At 40.3% G+C, this 21,149-nt stretch overlaps 1 protein-coding gene across 3 annotated transcripts in view; it reads left to right on the top strand.

Annotated features, from left to right (window-relative positions):
• MMP17 (matrix metallopeptidase 17) overlaps positions 1-17,846 on the top strand; it is a 253,619-nt gene extending 235,773 nt beyond the window's left edge. For 2 of the 3 annotated variants that reach the window (XM_073557032.1, XM_073557033.1), the window contains exons 8-10: positions 7,432-7,584; positions 13,711-13,968; positions 16,606-17,846. In XM_073557032.1, coding sequence (XP_073413133.1) covers positions 7,432-7,584; positions 13,711-13,968; positions 16,606-16,922 — 728 coding nt within the window. In that variant the 3' untranslated portion in view covers positions 16,923-17,846. Of the gene's footprint in view, positions 1-7,431; positions 7,585-13,710; positions 14,004-16,605 lie in introns of all 3 variants that reach the window. The other variant, XM_073557034.1, reaches the window with a different exon arrangement.
• The last annotated feature ends 3,303 nt before the right edge of the window (positions 17,847-21,149 follow it).

The following is a 21,149-nucleotide window of genomic DNA, read 5'->3' as shown; positions in this document are numbered from 1 at the left end:
GGAACTTTGGTTTCATATGCCCATCCAGGACGTCTGTTCAAAAGGTTATTGGGGTGCGTGTAACTTTTGGTGCAGGGCAGGCCTTGCATTCAATGCATAGGCAAACAGTATGGGAGTACCAAATAAGTAATAATGGGAACTTTGGTTTGATGTGGCCATCCAGGACGTCTGTTCAAAGGGTTATTGGGGTGCGTGTAACTTTGGGGTAGGGCAGGCATTGCATTCAATGCATAGGCAAACAGTATGGGAGTACCAAATGAGTAATAATGGGAAATTAATTTTAATTGGTGCGTCCAAATTTGGGGCAGGCTTTGCATTCAATGCACAGGCAATAACAGTATAGGAGACCCACTGTTTAATAAGGGGAACAACAAAGCATAACCGGCTGAAGGCTCTCCAAGAATAGTGAGGACCAACTGCTGGATCTTTAAGAATAGTAAAGGCCGCCTGATGGCCCTATAAAAATAGGCTTTATGACTTTCAGAGTCCCTCCTTCATAAATGAAACAGGATATGTCTGATGATGTGTCACACACCACATGGCCAGATAAGGTTGTAAAATGTTAAAAAGACATTTCCCAGTGAATGCATTTGTCTTGGTTGAAAGCAATGCTAAAGTTAAAAAAGCATCAAAAACGCTACATGTGAACATAGCCCAAGTGGTGGAGGAACATTTTTGTTTTCGGTTATTTATTTTGCCTTACATACAAATCATTACCCTGGAAAGGATGTTCCTTAACATATTTCCCAGGAAAATTCATTTTGGTTTCGTTTTTGTATGTTTTATTGTGCGCCTGTAAAAGTGGCGTAAGACTCTGACAGCATTGTTCACAGTAGTGACCTGGGAGTCAGAAATGCTTCCAGGGGTCTTCACCATGATATTCCCATGTCATTTGAGCAAAAAGGCTTGCGTTTCCCATAGACTAACATTGGGCTCGTCACTATTAATTACACATAACTTAATTTATGGATATCTATGGTTTGATTTCTTTGCCTGTGTAGCTTGGATGGGTTGTTACCGAAATCTTGTGAGAGTTTCATGTCAATAGAACCTTTAGAAATGCATTTTCTTAGAAAATTGGTACCGTGTTCAATACTGATTTAACCGGCTGTATGCATATGTAATTGTATATATTATTTATTTATTTCTTTACAGGTTCTATTGTGCAAGCCATTAATTTTGAGTATGACATCAGACTTCTGATGTCTCATTCTCTGTAACATGCACTTCTACTAGCCAGGTTTCTATTCTTATTTTAAGGATTTATTTCACTATATAATTCTTCTTGTGTCCATATAAATGCAAAGCAGCTGCATTGTGATAACTACACTATATCATAATGGCCCATCACTGCCTGAAGACATAGAGCCAAATTGTCACAATTTACCAGTAAGGTCACTTTACTCTACACACTATGTTCAATCATTAAACATCCCTAAGCTATAGAACTAATTACCGTATCTGTTTGTTATATGTTTTCAGCTTATGTAGCACTGTAATTGCAGCACTGGCAGGCACTGACAGAAGAGGCCCCCTGTGCAAGAACAGTATTTTAACCCTTTGCAGTCCAATAGCGCATCAAAATGTACAATTCCACCTTCTTTGGAAATAGTAAATGAACCCCCTTACCTCTTGGGCCCCTGTGTGGCTGCACATGTTGAACCAATTATATGTGCGTCCCTGAATTGTAGTTTCTCCTTATGAAGCAGCTCTGGGAGTATTTCTAGGAACTGTTTCTTTAAAGGGAATCTGTCAGATCAACCCTCCTAAGCCATCTACTGTATATGGGCTAGTAGGTTATAAGAAGCTGAATGAAATTATAGATTGATATCTGTGATCTGAAGTCTTATTCCAGAGACGTCCATGTTTTTCTTATATGTAAATGATCTTTCCAGGCTATGGGGTGGACACTGATCTCCCAGAGAATCTGCCTCCAGAGATTATTTTACATGAAAGAGGGGTTCCAGTGTGAGACATGTAACCAACACAGAACATGAGAAATGAACTTTGTTTTCTTACAACACATATTCGCTGCAGCTCTCACAGCTCTGCTGTATTGTAACAATATTGAAGCCCTGTCTGCCTGTAAGAGGGAAGCTGAGTGGAGCCTGCAGATGTGTCAGGTATAATCACACACAGCTCTGCAGTGAGATCAGGGGAGCAGAGAGCGGCCATTATACATCACAATGGTAACCATTACACATCACACTGGTAACCATTATACATCACACTGGTAACTATTACACATCACACTGGTAACTATTAAACATCACACTGGTAACCATTATACATCACACTGGTAACTATTACACATCACACTGGTAACTATTACACATCACACTGGTAACCATTATCCATCACACTGGTAACCATTATCCATCACACTGGTAACTATTACACATCACATGGGTACGACCCCTTCTATTTAAAATAATCTCTGGAGGCAGATTCTCATGCAGATCAGTGTCTGGGCCATAACTCTTATCAGCTCATTTACATATAATAAAAATGTGGAATAAGACATCAGATTACAGATATCAAAGTATCATTCTCTTCCATTTCCTATGACCTACATGTCCATATAGCGAGCTTAGAAGGGTTAATCATAATGACAGATTCCCCCTAAAAAGTTACCAGTTTGAATTCTTATTTGATAAATGATTAGTACACATGAAAATAAGCAACTTTGTAATATATCTAATCAGAGAAATCTGCAGCTTTCTCCTCCAGATCTGATCGATCATTATAAAAATTGTCAATTCACAGGTAAAATCTGTATTCAGTGAAGACAGATTTTTACATGATATCGGAGATGGCAGCTGCTACTGATAAGATTCTATGCAGTAATGTAAAAATCTGTCTTTACTGAATAGATTTTACCCATTAGTTGAGAATTTTGACTACAAATGATCAGTCCTGGCAGAGATAGAAGCAGATTTCTATGATTTACATATTACAAAATTTCCTATTTTTAAATGTATTATTAATTTATGAAATGAAAATTAAAACGAGTTACTCTTTAATGAAAAAAGTATACAGTAAAACTTAGTTTCTTACATTTGTTGTATAAGATGGGATTCATATGGTATTTCCGATGTAATTTTGAAAAGTAATACTTTTTTTCTCTTGGGAAATTTGGGATTGTCAACAGGTTTTTGCTACATAATTAGACAGCAGCATAATGTAGGGACATAGACCTTATTCCAGTGATGTATCACTTACATTAGGATCCGTTTTCTTTGCTGCAGATGTATCAGTTCTCTGTATGCTGAGCCCTCTATAACCCCACCCATACCACTGATTGGCAGCTTTCTGTATACATTATAAATTGCCAGAAAGATGCTAATCTGTTGTTGGGGCGGGGGTTAGACTAGGAGTTAGAGTACAAGCCACCTAGTCCTCTAGTGATAATCTCCTGCTGATAAAACACTGATTTTATTGAAACAAAAACACATCCCAGCAAATGACGTATTACTGAAATCAGGGTTTCTGCCCGTACACCATACTGATCTTGGATTATATTGCAAACACCTACTGAGAAATTCTCTTTAACCCCTTAACGACCGCCGATTCACCTTTTAATGGCGGTATTTAAGGGTACTTAAACCACAGCGCCATTAATTAACGGCGCTGTGGGAAAAGTGTAAAGCGCCCACCCAGTCGAATTTTCTCTGGGGTCTCAGCTGCCGGGGGTAGCCGAGACCCCAGAGAACATGATTTGGGTTGGTTTTTACCGACCCCGCTTTTGCGATCGCCGTTATTAACCGTATAACGGCGACCACAAAAAAAACGCGATTTTGCTTTCACTTTCTCTCTCCTCTGATGGGATCGCAGAAATAGAGAGAAATAGGGTCCCTGATCCCCCCCCGGTACCTCCTGGTGGTCCTCGGGCCCTCCTGCCTCCTCTGGTGGGCACCTGTTATGATTGAGTCACCGTAGGAGGCAAAAATAGAAATGCTAGCTAAGTCCAGAAAACCAGAGAACTTGGCAGCTATCGGATTGCAGACCCCTGAACCTATCAACACAACTAGCAGTAGCCGTGGGGGGCTCCTACGATACCCTAGGCCCCACAATCACAGCCGGAGGACTACATAGCCTAAAGACAGAAAGGGAAATCTAAACTGCCCCAGAGCAGACCCCAAAGTAAAAGGCAGCCCCCCACATATAATGACAGTGAAGCAAGAAGAAAGAACAAAACACAGACAGAAAGATAGACTGAGCAAAGATGGGGCCCAAGCTAGCTTAGATAGGAAAGGACAGGAAGGCTGCTGTCTGCAATCCGTGAAAAAACCTATGAAAATAAGAGCCAACAGACTGACAGTAAAAAAGGCCCTGAAGACGCTAGGTTTCAAAAACGGCTATGTCAGTACTCAGGAAAATTCTGAAGACAGAGCAACAGGCAAAAGGAGATTCAGCTCACCCCAGCAGGGAATGGCAGAATCCAGAAAAGCAAGGAAAACAAAACACTAATGCAAAAAGGCAAAGCAGAAATCTTAGCTTTAGATGAGCAGGAATCAGACTGGTTTCCAAGTCCACAGAGAAATCACCCGCAGGCCAGAAGGGCGTCGGCAGCCTTATATCCAGTCATTAACTCCACTCAGCCAGTCATCATCATCAGCCCCAGGTGTTTGACAATCAGGCTCACTACCTTTCTTCACCAGAAGAGGGAGTTCCTCGGGCCTCAGTAGTGAAGGGGAAAATGAACTCACAACAGGCACCGCCATCTTGGTCCGGGAAGAAAATGGCGGGCGCATGTGCAGTGCGCCTGCCGAATCTGCCGGCTGGCAGATTCCATTCATTCAATCAATGTAGATTTTGATCACTGTGATAAATCCTATCACAGTATACAAAATAAAATAAATAGTAAATAAGTAAACACCCCCCCCTTTATCACCCCCTTAGTTAGGGAAATATAATGAAATAAAGAAAAAATATTTATTTTCATTTTTCCATTAGGGTCAGGGTTGGAATTAGGGTTAGGGTTAGAATTAGGGTTAGGATAAGAATTAGGGTTGGGATTAGGGTTAGGGGTGTGTTGGGGTTAGGGTTGGAGCTAGAATTGAGGGGTTTCCACTATTTAGGCACATCAGGGGGTCTACAAGCGCGACATGGCGCCACCATTGATTCCAGCCAATTTTGCGTTCAAAAAGTCAAATGGTGCTCCCTCCCTTCCGAGCCCAGATGTGTGCCCAAACAGTGGTTTACCCCAACATATGGGGCATCAGCATACTCAGGACAAATTGCACACCAACTATGGGGGTCTACTTTCTCCTGTTACCCTTGGGAAAACAAAAAAACTGGGGGCTAAAAAATCACTTTTGTGGAAAAAAAAAAAAAATTTTATTTTCACGGCTCTGCGCTATAAACTTCTGTGAAGCACTTGGGGGTTCAAAGTGCTCAACACACATCTAGATAAGCTCCTTGGAGGGTCTAGTTTCCAAAATGGGGTCACTTGTAGGGGTTTCTACTGTTTAGGCACATCAGGGGCTCTGCAAACGCAACATGACGCCCGCAGAACATTCCATCAAAGTCTGCATTTCAAAACGGCACTCCTTCCCTTCCGAGCTCTCCCATGCACCCAAACAGTGGTTCACTCCCACATATAGGGTATCAGCGTACTCAGGACAAATTGCACAACAACTTTTGTTGGCCTGTTTCTCCTGTTACCCTTGTGAAAATAAAAAACAGTGGTCTAAGAAATCATTTTTGAGGAAAAAAAAGATTTTTTATTTTCACTGCTCTGTGTTTATAAACTTCTGTGAAGCACTTGGGGGTTCAAAATGCTCATCACACATAAGCTCCTTGGGGGGGTCTAGTTTCCAAAATTGGGTCACTTGTGGGGGGTTTCTACTGTTTAGGCACATCAGGGGCTCTGCAAATGCAACATGATGCCAGCAGAACATTCCATCAAGGTCTGCATTCCAAAATGGTGCTCCTTCCCTTCCAAACTCTCCCATGCGCCCAAACAGTCATTCCCCCCCACATATGGAGTATCGTGTACTCAGGACAAATTGCACAATAACTTTTGTGGTCCAATTTTTCCTGTTAGCCTTGTGAAAATAAAAAATAGCGGGCTAAAAAATCGTTTTTGAGGAAAAAAATGATTTTTTACTTTCACTGCTCTGCATTTATAAACTTCTGTGAAGCACTTGGGGGATCAAAGTGCTCACCACACATCTAGATAAGTTCCTTAAGGGGTCTAGTTTCCAAAATGGGGACACTTGTTGGGGGTTTCCGCTGTTTAGGCATATCAGGGGCTCTCCAAACGCAACATGGTGTCCGATCTCAATTCCAGCCAATTCTGCGTTGAAAAAGTCAAACGGCGCTCCTTCCCTTGTGAGCTCTGCCATGAACCCAAAAAGTGGTTTACCCCCAAATATGGGGTATCGGCGTATTCAGGAGAAAATGCACTACAAATTTTGTGGTTCATTTTCTCTTTTAACACTTGTGAAAATAAAAAAATTGGTTCAGAAGTAAATTTTTTGCAAAAAAAAGTTAAATGTTAATTTTTTTCCTTCCACATTGCTTCAGTTCCTGTGAAGCACGCCCAGTTTTTAGAATGGAGTCACTTTTGGGTATTTTCTGTAATGTACACCCCTCAATATGACTTTAAATATCATGTGGTCCCTAAAAAAATGGTTTTGTAAATTTTGTTGTAAAATGAGAAATCGCTTGTCAAATGTTAACCCTTATAACTTCCTAACAAAAACAACTGTTTACAAAATTGTGCTGATGTAAAGTAGACATATGGGAAATGTTATTTATTAAGAAATTTGTGTGACATATCTCTCTGATTTAAGGGCATAAAGGTTTAAAGTTTGAAAACTGCAAAATTTTCAAAATTTTCGCCATATTTCCGTTTTTTTCATAAATAAACACAAGTCATATAGAAGACATTTTACTACTAACATGAAGTAAAATATGTCACCAATAAACAATCTCAGAATCAGCGGGATCAGAATTGTAAAAATTGGCCTGGTCATTGAGCTGCAAATTGGCTCGGTCACTAAGGGGTTAATAATGTAGGACTAGCTCTAAAAATGTTCAAAAAGTAGACTTACTATTAAGCAGAAATAAGGTTTTATTCACTGTTATTTTTCTTTTTCCATTGGATTCGCCATTGATTTTTGACAGTGAGAATAGGTTATACTTGATGTTGTAATTCAGTGAGATCCATCAGGGGGTTAAAAAATCATCATATCTGTCAAAGTTGAGTTATAATGGTATCATTAGGGATGAAGCTATAGTGGGCTCATAGTTAACAGTCTCACCCCAAACATGGAGCTTGAGATTCTTTAAAGTCCCTACTGTTACATAGAAAGATACCAGTTTTATAAATTGGTAGGTGGGGGCCCTATTACTGGTACATATATGATATTCATGGTGAATATATTTTCCTGTTATCACTTATATATATTTTCATCTTTGTAGGCAAGTATTTCTGGAGACTCACCCGCAATAAACATTTAGTTTCCCTCCAGCCGGCTCAAATTCATCGATTCTGGAAAGGACTGCCACTAAACATGGACAGTGTGGATGCAATTTATGAGAGAACCACTGATCACAAAATTGTCTTCTTTAAGGGTAAGTGTAAAAAAATATGAAAACAATGTAGTGAGATTGAAGAGTTAGGAAATCACTAAAACGCCAAGACTATAATTCTACATCACTGCAAAGACGCTGGCAGGGGGAAGAGCGGAGTAGCTGGGTCAGAAGTTGAAGAGGGGGTGGTGCTGGGCTGCCAGGGACTTTGCAGTGATGTAAAATATACTATATAATTGTCTAATTCTGTCTGTCTGCCTGTAATGGAAATCCCACCTCGCTGATTGGTCACAGCAGTTTATTGTACAGGCACATTACAGCCGTTAAAGGCATCACTGCTGCATTGCTCATTATACAGGCACAGTCCTGTACATATTCTGGAGTACAATACATTAGGTAATTAGGTAACAGTAGAACAGTGACTGCAGCTCTGGGTGTAATTTGAGTACAATACATTAGGTGACATCAGAAAAGTGAATGCAGCTCTGGGTGTAGCTGGAGTACAATACATTAGATAAGATCCGAACAGTGACTGCAGCTCTGGGTGTAACTGGAGTACAATACATTAGGTAAGATCTGAACAGTGACTGCAGCTCTGGCTGTAACAGGAGTATAATACATTAGGTAAGAGAAGAACGGTGACTGCAGATCTGGGTGTAACTGGACTACAATACATTAGGTAAAAGCAGAACAGTGACTGCAGCTCTGGGATTAACTGGAGTACAATATATTAGATAACAGCAGAACAGTGACAGAAGCTCTGGGTGTAACTAGAGTACAATACATTAGATAACAGCAGAACAGTGACTGCAGCTCTGGCTGTAACTGGAGTACAATACATTAGATAACAGCAGAATAGTGACAGCAGCTCCGGGTGTAACAGGCATATAATACACTAGATGGTGGCCCGATTCTATCGCATCGGGTATTCTAGAGTCTCTGTTAAAATAAAAAATAGTTATATACTCACCTTCCGACGACCCTCGGACTCTGTCCCTCCTCTAACTACGCTCCTGGCATCTTCCGGTCCCAGTAATGCTTAGCGAGAAGGGCCAGAGATGATGTCACTCTCGCGAGAGCGCAACGTCATCAGCGGTGTTTCGCGCTAAGCATTACTGGGACCGGAAGATGTCGGGAGTGTGGTGAGAGGAGAGAAAGAGTCCGGGGGCCGTTGGGAGATGAGTATATCACTATTTTTTTATTTTAACAGAGACTCTAGAATACCCAATGCAATAGAATCGGGCCACCATCTAGTTGTATATAATGATGACTCAAGCAGGAAAACTGGGTAGAAAGGGCAAATGAGCAATTGTAAGGCTGTGCACCTATTTTGCGGATTGTATGCGCTTTTGCCGTGTTTTTCGCTGCGAAAATGCTGTGAAAACACATACAGAACGCACCCCATGCATTTCTATGGTATTCCGCACATGCTGTGCTAATGCTGCATTTTTTTCCACGGCGGAATCGCATAGCAGAAAAAAACGCAGCAGGCTCATTATTTTTGCGGAATCGCCGCAATTGCGCACCAATAGGAATGCATTGATCTGCTTACTTTGCATGTGGCTGTGCTCACCATGCGAAAAGTAAGCAGAACATTTGCAGATGGTACCCACGGTCCGGAGGAGAGGAGACTGTCCTCCAGGCCCTGGGTACCATATACCTGTAAAAAAAAGAATTGAAATAAAAGATCGGGCTATGCTCACCTTCCAGCGTCCCGGGCAGCCTTACCGATGCTCCCACCAACGCCCGTTCCCAGTAATGCCTTGCGGCAAGGACCAGTGATGACGTAGCAGTCTCGCGAGACCACTACAGTATCGTGAGACCGCTACATCATCAAAGGTCTTAATCGCAAGGCATCGCTGGGAACGGGAGCATCACTGAGGCCTGGGGACGCAGGAAGGTGAGAATATCACGATTTTTTATTTTTTTATTATTATTTTTAGCATCCTATCTTTACTATTGATGCTGCATAGGCGGCCTCAATAGTAAAAAGCTGGTCACACTAGTCAAGCACTATGTTTGACAAGTGTGACCAACCTGTCAATCACATTCCAAGCGATGCTTCAAATCTCTTGGAATGCGCTTGAATTCCGCAAGCGAAAATTGCGTGAAAAATGCTTGTTTTCCGCGGGAAAAATGCATGCGTTTTTCCCATGGCGGGAGTTGCGGAAATGATGTGGAAATTTCCGCAGCATCTTTGCAACGTGGGTACATAGCCTAAGTACACAGTGGTATATATGATGACTAAAATATATTAAGAGGATAAAAACCGTGATGGGAGTGCTTCTTTAACAAAAATAATAAAACATAACATTTATGGATTCTACAAGCTGAAAACAAGAAGAAGAACCTAACTCTCTGTTGGTGTAAGATTTTTCAGCACATTTGCTACGCTATCAATATTATGTATTATTCAATTTGACAACACTGTGAAAAAATGTGACATTCACTGCACGGTTGTCAGTCCTACAGAGTCACTAATGTGTGATCGTACCACATTTCAGCTCACTGGCTATTGTTTCACTGGCATCCTCAGGGGACTGTAAGCAAATCTGATCGACAAAACATGTTATTTAAGCCACCCATCCAAGGATCTCAAAAAAAGTCTCCAGTTGGGAAAAGTAACAGACAAACCCACTGTGATATCAGAGATCACACTAATGACTGTTTAAAGATCAAAACAACAGAACTTTCCTTTTTCAGTCACCCCACTTCCACAAAATAAGGCACTCAAAGAAAATCCGGTATCCAGATCCCAATGAGTATGAAATCTGCTCATTTATTACAAAACATTCAAACCACCTTGGTACAAACCAGAAAAGTATATAAAAATTAGCAAACTCTTTCTATAAGAAATGAGACAGATTTTATACTCCGTGAGATCCGGATGCTGGACGTACTTCTATGGCACCGACGGCCAAGTTTCAATGCACCGGACCTGATTAAATCTGTGTGTCTGATTCGGAATACAGGCGAACGTACTGTTCTCCCTATTTTGTCCACAAAATAATGCAATAAAAAAATCAAAACATCTTATGTAACCCACAATGGAATAAATAAAAACATCAGCTTTCCATGCGAAAAAACAAGTCCTCACAGAGTTAATTCGAAGGAAAAATGAAAAAGTTATGGCTCTCAGAAAATGGCATCACAAACCAATAGCTGCCAGGATAATTTTACTACACAATCGAAGCTTAGAAAAACAACCAAAAAAATACATAATGGCAATATTGTGGGGTTTTTTTCACGAATTAACCATAGACAAAATTTTTCCCATTGTCCTGAACATTATATGGTAAAATAAATTATGTAATTCAACACTACAACTCATCTCACAAAAAATAAAGTACTTAGGCTGCTATGTCAACAGGAAAATTAAAAAGTTATTATTCTTTGATAAGGGGGAGGAAAAAGCTAAAGTTCAAGTGTCGGGAAAGGTTTAAAAGCACATTATAAATGGACTGAGGGATGTGGGAAAAAAACTAAAAAATCTATACCTGGTGGGGTATAGTGGGGTCAGCAGTGCACCACTTCTTTATATGCTGTACTGTATTCTCTAGCAGTCACCTGGTCTCTTCTTCCAGCGGGAGCATCACATGACTTCTGCAGCCAATCAGCGGCCCTTTTCAGCTGTAGCAGGCTTATTAAGTCCGCCAGTGGAAAAATCCAGGAGACCAGTGTACAGGGGAGCGGCACTGGCCTGGTAGGTAGATTTTGTACCCACCACTCAGGACCCATTGAGAATATGTTTTAAAGAAGTGGAGAAGTGGACAACCCTATAAGGTACCATTACACATCAGTCAGTATGTAGGAGAACCACAGCGCACGGCATAGCCAGTTTATATGGTGTCCGAGCAGATGATAATATTGATAGAGTCACAAAATAAAGAACTGTGATTACTGTCTTATACCAATGGAGACATAGGGGTTTTTTTAACTCTTTCCTCAATTTTAGAAGAAGTAATTAAAGGTATATTTGAATATTTTTGCAAATTGGTATTGAACATATGGAGTTTCTGTTGCCTTTATGTGATGTATTCTGTAATTTACCCTGAACCTACCAAAGCGGCAATTATAATGGGGAAAATGTCAAAAAACAACTAAAAGTCTGTTTTAAAGACGTTTTAAGGAATTGTCTGAAAGTTTCAGTTGATGGTCTCTTAGAATAACTCATGAACTTCCTGGAGTGCCGTCATCACTTCATTCGATATATAGGCACAGCGCCATGAATATGGGGGCCGCTGTGCCACTTACCGCAGGGCAGACAGGGGTGGGCTGCAGTACCAGGCCCTTATGCTTCGCTGACCTGTAGAGGTGACAGGGCTGGATCTCCAATCAATCATATTTTTATCAAAGGCCATTAATTGAAAGCCCTGAACCACCCCGTATTATGACTGGATGGTTTGATGGTTTTTTCAAGCAGGACATTATGGCAGCACACATATTAGCCTCATAATGATAATGATAAGATCTAGCTAACTAGACGGTTTCAGACATTTAAGTTGTTTCTGACTTTTGACTCCCCCTATATTTAATTGCATCATATACTGTATTTATATGCATAGATACATCTCACACATATTACTTATTCTGTCCTACACTTTGCCCTGGACCATGAAAATATGACATCTCTGCTCAAGGGTAATGTTTTTATTGCTGGCCGTGTCCCACAAGGACTAATACCTTCGTAACGCATTATTCTTATTTAAAATGTACATTGATTTAAGATATACACTAAATGCCAGATAATATATGCCTCGGCAATTAATGCAGACAGCAATGGCACTCACCATAACCTTCCGATCGCCCTTTATACTAATAAATAACCGATGAAAAGTGCAATAAAACATTAATAAGATGACAATTTTGGACTTGCGATATACGAATGAACTTTGTAAATATCTTAAAGGTAACCTGTCAGGTCCCCTGATGCTTTTAAACTGCCTGTTACTTATTTATTAAAGTCATTTTTTTTATTTTATCATTTTATACAATGGCATATATTTGAGTAAAATGACATTATATACAGCAGTACCCCACTGTATGCTAATGAACCCCAACTAGTCCGGTGAGGCATTTACTCACTGACACTAATCCAGGTTCAATAACTGCAATCATGCCCCCTGGATGTGACTGACAGTCGCTGCACTGCTCAGCTCCTCCCAGTATCTCACTATGTCTGACATAGCTCTTTAAAGGGAAGCTGTCAGTAGGTTTTTGCTATGTAATCTGAGAGCAGATAGGGGAAGAAATTCGGATTCCAGCAATGTATCACTTACTGGACTGCTTGGTGCAGTTTTAATAGAATCCCTGGTTTCTCTTTTGTAGATGTAGCAGTGGTCAGAATGTTAAGCCCTATGTAACCCCACCCACAGCCCTGATTGGCAGATTCCTGTGTACGCTGTGCATTGTCAGCAAACTGCCAATCAATAGTGTGGTTAAGATTACACAGATTAGCATGACTGCCTTGCACATGAGTTCTAGTCTAGCAGTGATAATCTCCTGCTGATAAAATGCTGATTGTATTGAAACTACACTACACAGTCTAATAAGTGGCACATCCCTGGAATCAGGCTCTCCTACCTACCTCATGTTGCTCTCAGATTAAATAGCAAACACCTGCTGACAGATTCCCTTTAATAGCCTATTGCAGAGCATAGCTATGACAGGGGGAATCGAGCTGTGAATCATGTACAGGGGTAGTGACTGCAGCTACTGAACCAGGATTAGTGTCAGTTTGTAAATGCCTCACCGGACTAGTCCTGGTTCATAAGCACACAGCAAGCTGATGTTTATAAGTATGTGTTCATTGTATTCAAATACAGTATGCACAGTTACATAAAATAGTAATAACTTTACTAGAATATCTTAATAAAGAACTATAAGTTCATGGATGTAATTTAACAGTGCAGGGGACCTAAAAGGTTACCTTTAAAAGTATGTGGCAAACTGTTAAAGATAATGAAGTTGCATACTGTTACCATACATGCTGTAAGTAAGTCGTATAATGGGCAGCCAAGGTGGCCAAGGTGCTGTCGCATGATCACTGAAACTTATAGCCATGGCAGATCCATACACCAATCTGTAGGAAGTACAGAGTAATAGTTTTATTGTCTTATCTTTTTGAAATGACACCGATTTCCCAATTCCTCTTACCAACTCTTTTAGGAGATCGTTACTGGGTTTTCAGAGATAATAATGTGGAAGAAGGATACCCCCGACCCATCACAGATTTTGGATTGCCCCTGGGGGGTGTGGATGCTGCCTTTCCTTGGCCTCCCAATGATAAGACATATTTCTTTAAGGACAGCCTCTGCTGGTGTTACAATGAACGGGAGCACAGAATGGATGATGGCTTCCCTATAGAGACTGCCCTTTGGAAAGGGATCCCCGCTACGCTGGATGATGCAATGGGATGGTCAGATGGTGGGTACAAACAACCTAGTCAAACACCAAGCTAAGTAATTTTACTTTTTTTAGCTTCTAATATCAACTCCGTTCCGCAACTACCTCATAGGGATTGCTACAGACAGGACAGTATGGGATCGCAGCTGATTATTTTTGAAAGGTAAAACATTTCACTGCCTGTTTTTAAACAATGTTTTACCTCAAAGAATCAATTGCAATCCCATGCTGAAATGTCTATATCCTCTCTTTTGCATCCTCCCCTGCCCAGGAGCTGTGGTATGATCAGACCATGTCACTGCACGGTCAGACACAGCCATTGCACAGTACACAGCAGGGGCACATTTATAAGATTATCTCAACACAGGAACATTTTTTTAAACACATGTAATTGTGGAACTTGTTATTCCAAGATGTATTGATTAACATGAACTTTGTTCATGGACCTATGGCAGTATGATGGATGCCACACAAATATTTACATTGTATAATTTCTTGCATACAGTATAATGGCACCCACATAGCCCTCTATAAAGTATAAAGGCTCCCACATAGCCCTCCAAGTATAATGCTCCACATAGCCCGCCATATAGTATAATGGACCCCATAGTCCTCCATATATCACACTGCACCCATAATCCTCCATATAGTATACTGCACCCACTAGTACTCCATACAGTATAATGCTTCCAATAGTCCTCCATAAAGTATAAAGCACCCCATAGTCTTCCATATAGTATAATGCACTTCCCATAGTCCTCCATATAGTGTAATGCACTCCCCATAATCCTCCATATAGTATACTGCATCCCATACAGTATAATGCTCTTCTCTTAGTCCTCTATGTAGCATCATGCACCCCAGTCCTCCATATAGTGTAATGCACTCTACATAGTTCTCCATAAAGTACAATGCACCCGTTAGTCCTACATAAAATGTAATGCACCACATAGTCCTCCATACAATATAATGCAGTTCCCATAGTCCTCCATATAGTATAATGCACTCCCCATAGTCCTCCATATAATATAATGTACTCCCCATATGCCTCCATATAGTATAATGCACTCCCCATAGTCCTCCATATAATATAATGCATTCCCCATAGTCCTCCATACAGTAAAATGCACTCCATAACCCTCCATATAGTATAATTCATTCCATATTCCTCCATATAGTATAATGCACTCCCCTTAGTCCTCCATACAGTATAATATGCTCCCCTTAGTTCTCCATGTAGTATAATGCCATTCTCAAAGTCCTCTTTATAGTATAATGCATTCCCTATAGTCCTCCATACAGTATATTGCACCCCATAGTCCTCCATAGTACAATGCACTGCCCATAGTTCTCCATATAGTGTAATGCTCTCCCCAAAGCCCTCCATATAGTATTATGGCCACCACAATGTACTCATTGATTTAAAAAATATTAAACAATACTCATCTTTTCTCCTCATTCCCTCTGCTACTCCAATCTTTGTAGCACATCTTAGCGCAGCAGGCACTATGTAGTGACATCATCACGCCTGCTGTGCTGAGACATCAGACGCGGAGGAAGAATGATGGAAGAGAATGATGGAGGGAATGTCAGATGACGCTCACTCTTTCATCATTACTTTCAAATCTATCTGAATCCAGGATGCCAATACAGTTGAATGTGCGATGACGGGTAGGGAGGCCTGGTGCCAGTGCTGACACTGTTTTCCCCCGGCTCACGAGCCCCATAGCAGCCATGTGACTTGCCGCCACTGGCGGTGCACCACTGGTGGCAACTCCATATTAATGCCTATGGATTTAGAATGGGATGTTATTAAAACTCTTTTAAGTGTATTATGTAGATATCACAATATTTTGTCCATATAGTATGGATTGTCAGCTTTTCAACCTCCCTACACATGATTATCTGACTCTATATTAAAAAACCTCTAAAGTTTTTGAATTACAGTTTAAATTCTAAAATATAATCTTACCTGATTTCGCTAGCTTTTTACTCCGAAACAGCCTTAGATTATTCACCTAACATACTGAACCAGAGAAAAAAACATAGAGCTTTTACATAGAGGTGGTGACCCAATGACCATACAATAGCTCCACAGAGATTAAAAATGGTGGCTGTAAATTCTACCTCTATGATTCTGCTACGAAAAGAAATCATCAGGAACATAACTGAAGTCGAAAAGCACAGCAAGTAATGGCAGGAAAAAGATGAGTTGCCATTCTTGGAAGACATAAGATTTGGCACAATTGCACCAAACACCTAATGCCTTGTGTAGCTAAGCATCACATGCACTACCATAAAAAGGAGCGCGAAGCATGTAAAAACTATTTTGTTAGGCTTGTCACTTCTCTCCTTCTCATTTTCACTAATTCTCCATTGAAGTACTTTTTTTTTTCCTGCTGACATAATTTGATAAAATTCCCTTTAGCAATTGAATTCGCTAGCATTTATGACGCAAGTGTATGGCTCTTAATATTGACGTACGTTAAAGTGATGAGTGAGCAAAATTAGGCACCATAAATATAATAAAAATGCTAAGCAGACATTAGGGGCGTCGAAGAGTGTGTTCACCGTACCCATAGCTGTATCTGCACAGCTCATTACACTATTGCCATGTGATGGGAAAAATATGGCTAACGATGATGTCTTTCTTCTTAGGTGCAACATATTTCTTCAAAGGAAAAGAATATTGGAAAGTGCTCGACAATAAAATGGAGGCAGAGCAAGGATACCCACAGTCCACTGCACGGGACTGGCTTGTGTGCAGTGATATGCAGTCAGATGGACCAAGTTCAGAAAGCAGTCGGACTGGTGCCCATTCCAGCCAGGGTCAGAAAGACGAGAACAGATCAGAGAATGGTTACGAGGTGTGTTCTTGTACATCCTCAGCAGCGTCCTTCTGGACCAGCTTGTCTATTGACATTTCATTCGTCCTGGTACACCTCTTCACAGCAGCCTTGATCTCATTCTTATGATGCGTCTTTCTTAATGGATTCTACCATTAACGTGAAAAGGACTAAGGGGGGACATCAGTGAGACCCTCACAGTGCTACGCCGCACTACAGGCCAAACATTCCGAGGAGCTTGGAAGTGAAAGATACCAAATTCTCCATGAGAAATGAACTTTATAAGATATTACTCTGTAAAGTGGTGCTCACATTATTGGAAAGCATAGGACATAAAAGCTTGGCAATGTGTGAAAAAGATGGCTTTGGCACCTCGGTAAAAGAAATTTTCATGTAAAAGACAGAAGATTCTATCAAGACATATAAGTTCTGCCAAAGTCTGTAAGAAGCTAGTGCAGATACCTGCAGTCAAGGTGTCGCTTACATTATGACAATGCATCAATTTTGCGGTTTAGGAAGACTTAAAGGGAAACTATCATCCAAATATATGCATATATATATATTTTTTATTATGTTATTTAAAAAATAATAAGAAATCATTAAAGATGTAACTTTTTGTTTTCTCCACTAATGTTAATTTCTATATAGGATAGTGTCATTTTCATTGCCTGCAAGCATCACAGCTGCTATTGTTGAGTACATATGTCTGCTCAGTGTCAATCACAATAGCAACAGTGGCATCTGCAGTCTGTATGAATATATCACAATCCTTCACATTAAATATTTAGCACTGCCTACATAACATCTGAATGATGTATCACTGAGCTTGTCAATAGCACTAAGTTGTGTAGGATAATCTGGGGACTGATAGATTCCACCCTTTAAGTTTTTCACAAGTGTGGAGGAGCCACTTTTTTACTTTTTGCTGTTCTGTTATCAAGTCGTCTGTAAAGATCCAGTAATTGAGCACTGCCACAAGTGAATTCTGTAATTCTGCTTCTTTGATTTTCTGACAAGCAGTTGTACAATAAAGAGGCACATCTTGTTTACACCATGAAAGAGATAATGAATGTATTATGTTACCACTACAATTCACTTAAGGGTTGAGAAGAATGGACATACTTGTATAGGATCTTGATAGGCAAGGTGACTCCAGCAGAGGTAGAAATATTAGTGGTGCAGCCTGTGGGGCCGCACAGGGGCCCAAGATGTAAGAAGAGCCATTTCTACCTCCAAAACAGGTACAATTTTGCATTTTTAGGAGCTCTTAGGTTGCAAAGGGCCCTTTTTATTTTTCTTGCACAGGGGATGTCATGATTCAGGCCGTGTTTTGTATCCTATCTCCCTTTCCCGGTCTGATTATGTCAAGGGTTAACTTTTCTCTGCCTCATTCTGGCACCCGGCTGGCTATTTCTTTTCACTGCATCCTGCAGGCAGTGTCATAGTTTCTGCCTACGGCGTGAGGAGCTGGCTCCGTGTATACCCTGATTTGTCCTTCTGCTGTTGCTGACCTTGCTCGTGTCTATTTTGTTCCCCTCTTCCTGTCCCCACTCAGTGTTCCCCCTTTCATGTTTTGGACTCTCTGGTATTTGACTTGGCTTGGACCCTGACCTGCTGTTTGTCTCTTGTCTTTGGCATATCTACTTCTGACTGGTACTGACCCATTTGGCTTGTTTCTGACTCAGAGTTTGTTTATTCCTTTGGTACTACGCTGCAGACTAATATCGACCCGGCTTGTTTAACTAATCTGCTGCCACCTACTGGTAGCCTCGCTGCTGCATTGCAGATTTGCTCTTGCTGTGTGCAGTTCTCCCTCCACTCTATTGCCATCTAGTGGAGCTTACATCTACCTGCATAGCAGCAGCGTGACAGTGGCCCTTTTCTGCCTTTGTCTGCCAGTGGACTTCAGGTTCCTTAAAGTGGTATTCTCAAGTTCTCTTGAGTAGTTCACAGCTCTATTGCCATCTAGTGGAGCTTACATCTACCTGCATAGCAGCAGCGTGACAGGGGCCCTTTTCTGTCTTTGTCCGCCAGTGGACTCCAGGTTCCTTAAAGTGGTATTTTCAAGTTCTCTTGAGAAGTTCACAACTCTGTAATTTTCTTACTTCCTGTTTGCTTGGGGGAAGGTGTTCCTCATTGATTGACAGTTCTTGTGAGTAGCTACGTTTTGTTACTACACAATAATGGTCTGTCAGTGGTTGTTCTGAGTATCTGAGTATACACTGTGACATATAGAGATGCATATAGAGATATACATATAGAGATAATCGGAACTTTGAACAAGCATGCAGTTCAGGAAAGTGAGAGTCGTGATTAGGAGACCTGCTCTGAAAACTGACAATGCTCGATGCTGGGAAACAGGGGATTGTGATTCTACAGGACAAATAAGAGCCCTACCAGGAGCTGAGAGGGAGGTGAACAGTTATCTGCTGTACAGAAATAAGTGGGACACCGAGATCTGCCTGGGATGTTAGGCGTTAACTACTTTCCTGGAATGTACCTACTGTACATGCTTGACCAGGCATTATTGACCAAGTTCTATGGAAATAGCTGTAAACTTTCAAAGAAAAAAGCTTTCATTACAGGAGTATGAAAGCAAATAGAAAAAGCATGTCAATTAAAAAGAGTACTGACATTACTCTGATTGCTGGTATAATGCATTGTAAAAAGTTTTTCAATATTGTAAAAAAAAATCAGAAAATTTTAATATATTATACCAATAAATACGTATATTTATATAAAAAAGTACACGTATTTGGTATCATCGCATCCATAATGACCCAAACTATAAAACTGTCACGCTAGTTAAACTCTTCAGTGAACACTGTAAAAAAAAAAAAAGAGGCAAGCTATATGCTTTTTCATCATACCACAGAACACAAAGAGGAATAAAAGTCAATGAAACATTTGAATGTGAATAAAAATGGTATAGCTGAATACAACATCTTGTGCCCCTAAAACAAGCCGCCATACAGCTCCATCAGCGGAAAATAAAAAAGTTAGAGATCTCAGAATAAAGCAAGGCAAATACAATTCTTTTTCTAAAATATAGTATGAATTGTGTAAAAGCAGCAAAACATAAAACACTTGTATAAATGTGGTATCGCAGTAATCGTATTGACCAGAAGAATAAAGAAGCCTTATCATTATCAATTTTATCACACGGAGAATGGCATAAAAACAAAAAAAAAAATTCTTCAAATGCTAGTTTTTGCTCATTCTGCCTCCTAAAAATCGTAAAATATATATATAAATGGGGCATCGCTGTAATCGTACACAAAGAATAAAGCTACCTAATCAATTTTACCACACGCGGAACAGTATATAAAAAAAACTAACAAAAAACAATTCCTGAATTGCTGTTTTTTGTTTATTCTGCCTACCAAAAATTAGAATAGAAAGTGATAAAAAATGTCATTGTACCACTTAAAAATGTAATCTTGTCCTGCAAAAAATAGAGTCATATCAGGGCGTATCAACAGAAATATAGAAAAATTATAGCTCTCAGAATGTGGTCATGCAAAAACTTTTTTTTTTTAAGCGTGCAAAAGCAGCCAAACATAAAAACTATATAAATCTGGCATCGCAGTAATCGCATCGACCTGCGTAAAAAACAAGATAACAGTGATTCAAATTGTTACGTAAAATGTTCCCAATAAAAGCTTCAACTCAATCCACAAAAAAAGCAAGCACTCACTCAGGTCTGTCATCTGTCAAAGGAAATATAGGAACTTCCATGTTACTGGTAGTACAAAGGCTCTGGAAAAGCAAAAAGGCTCCTCACCCGCCAAAAGAAATTCAGCGAATTCTGCACTCCCAAGTCCAAATGACCCCTCCCTTCTGAGCCCCAGTGTATCTAAATTGCACTTAGCATCCACTTTTGGCATTTCTGTAGTGATGAGAGCCCACTTAATTTATGGGGTCCATGTCTCAAGAAGCATGAGCTGGGCATAACGTACTGGTCACTACAACGACAGATTTGCAATTTTCAATCTGCAACATGCTGCTTGTTTCTGGAAAAAACAAGGAGTCAAAATTGTCACTATACCTGTAGATAAATTCCCAGAGGATTGTAATTTCCAAAATGGGGTCACTTGAGGGGGGATTCCGCTCTTCTGGCACTTAGGGAATCTGTATATAGGGTCTGCAAACTTTTCTACAACAATTTATTCTTTGAGAGTCAAATAGCGCTACTTCCCTTTCGGGTCTTGCCATAAACGAGTACTGTACAGCCACATAAAGAGTATTGTCATGTTCAGCAGAAATTGTGTGACAAATTATGATGCAATTTTTATCCATTTCCCTGTGCGAAAATGTAATATCTGGAGTCAAAAGAAAATTTTTGTGGTAAAAATG

The sequence above is a fragment of the Dendrobates tinctorius genome, unplaced genomic scaffold (assembly GCF_039654945.1).
Source record: "Dendrobates tinctorius isolate UK_male_01 unplaced genomic scaffold, ASM3965494v1 ptg000243l, whole genome shotgun sequence".
Taxonomy (NCBI): domain Eukaryota; kingdom Metazoa; phylum Chordata; class Amphibia; order Anura; family Dendrobatidae; genus Dendrobates; species Dendrobates tinctorius.
Note: the sequence above shows the minus strand (reverse complement) of the source record. Positions and strands in the feature narration are given on the sequence as shown.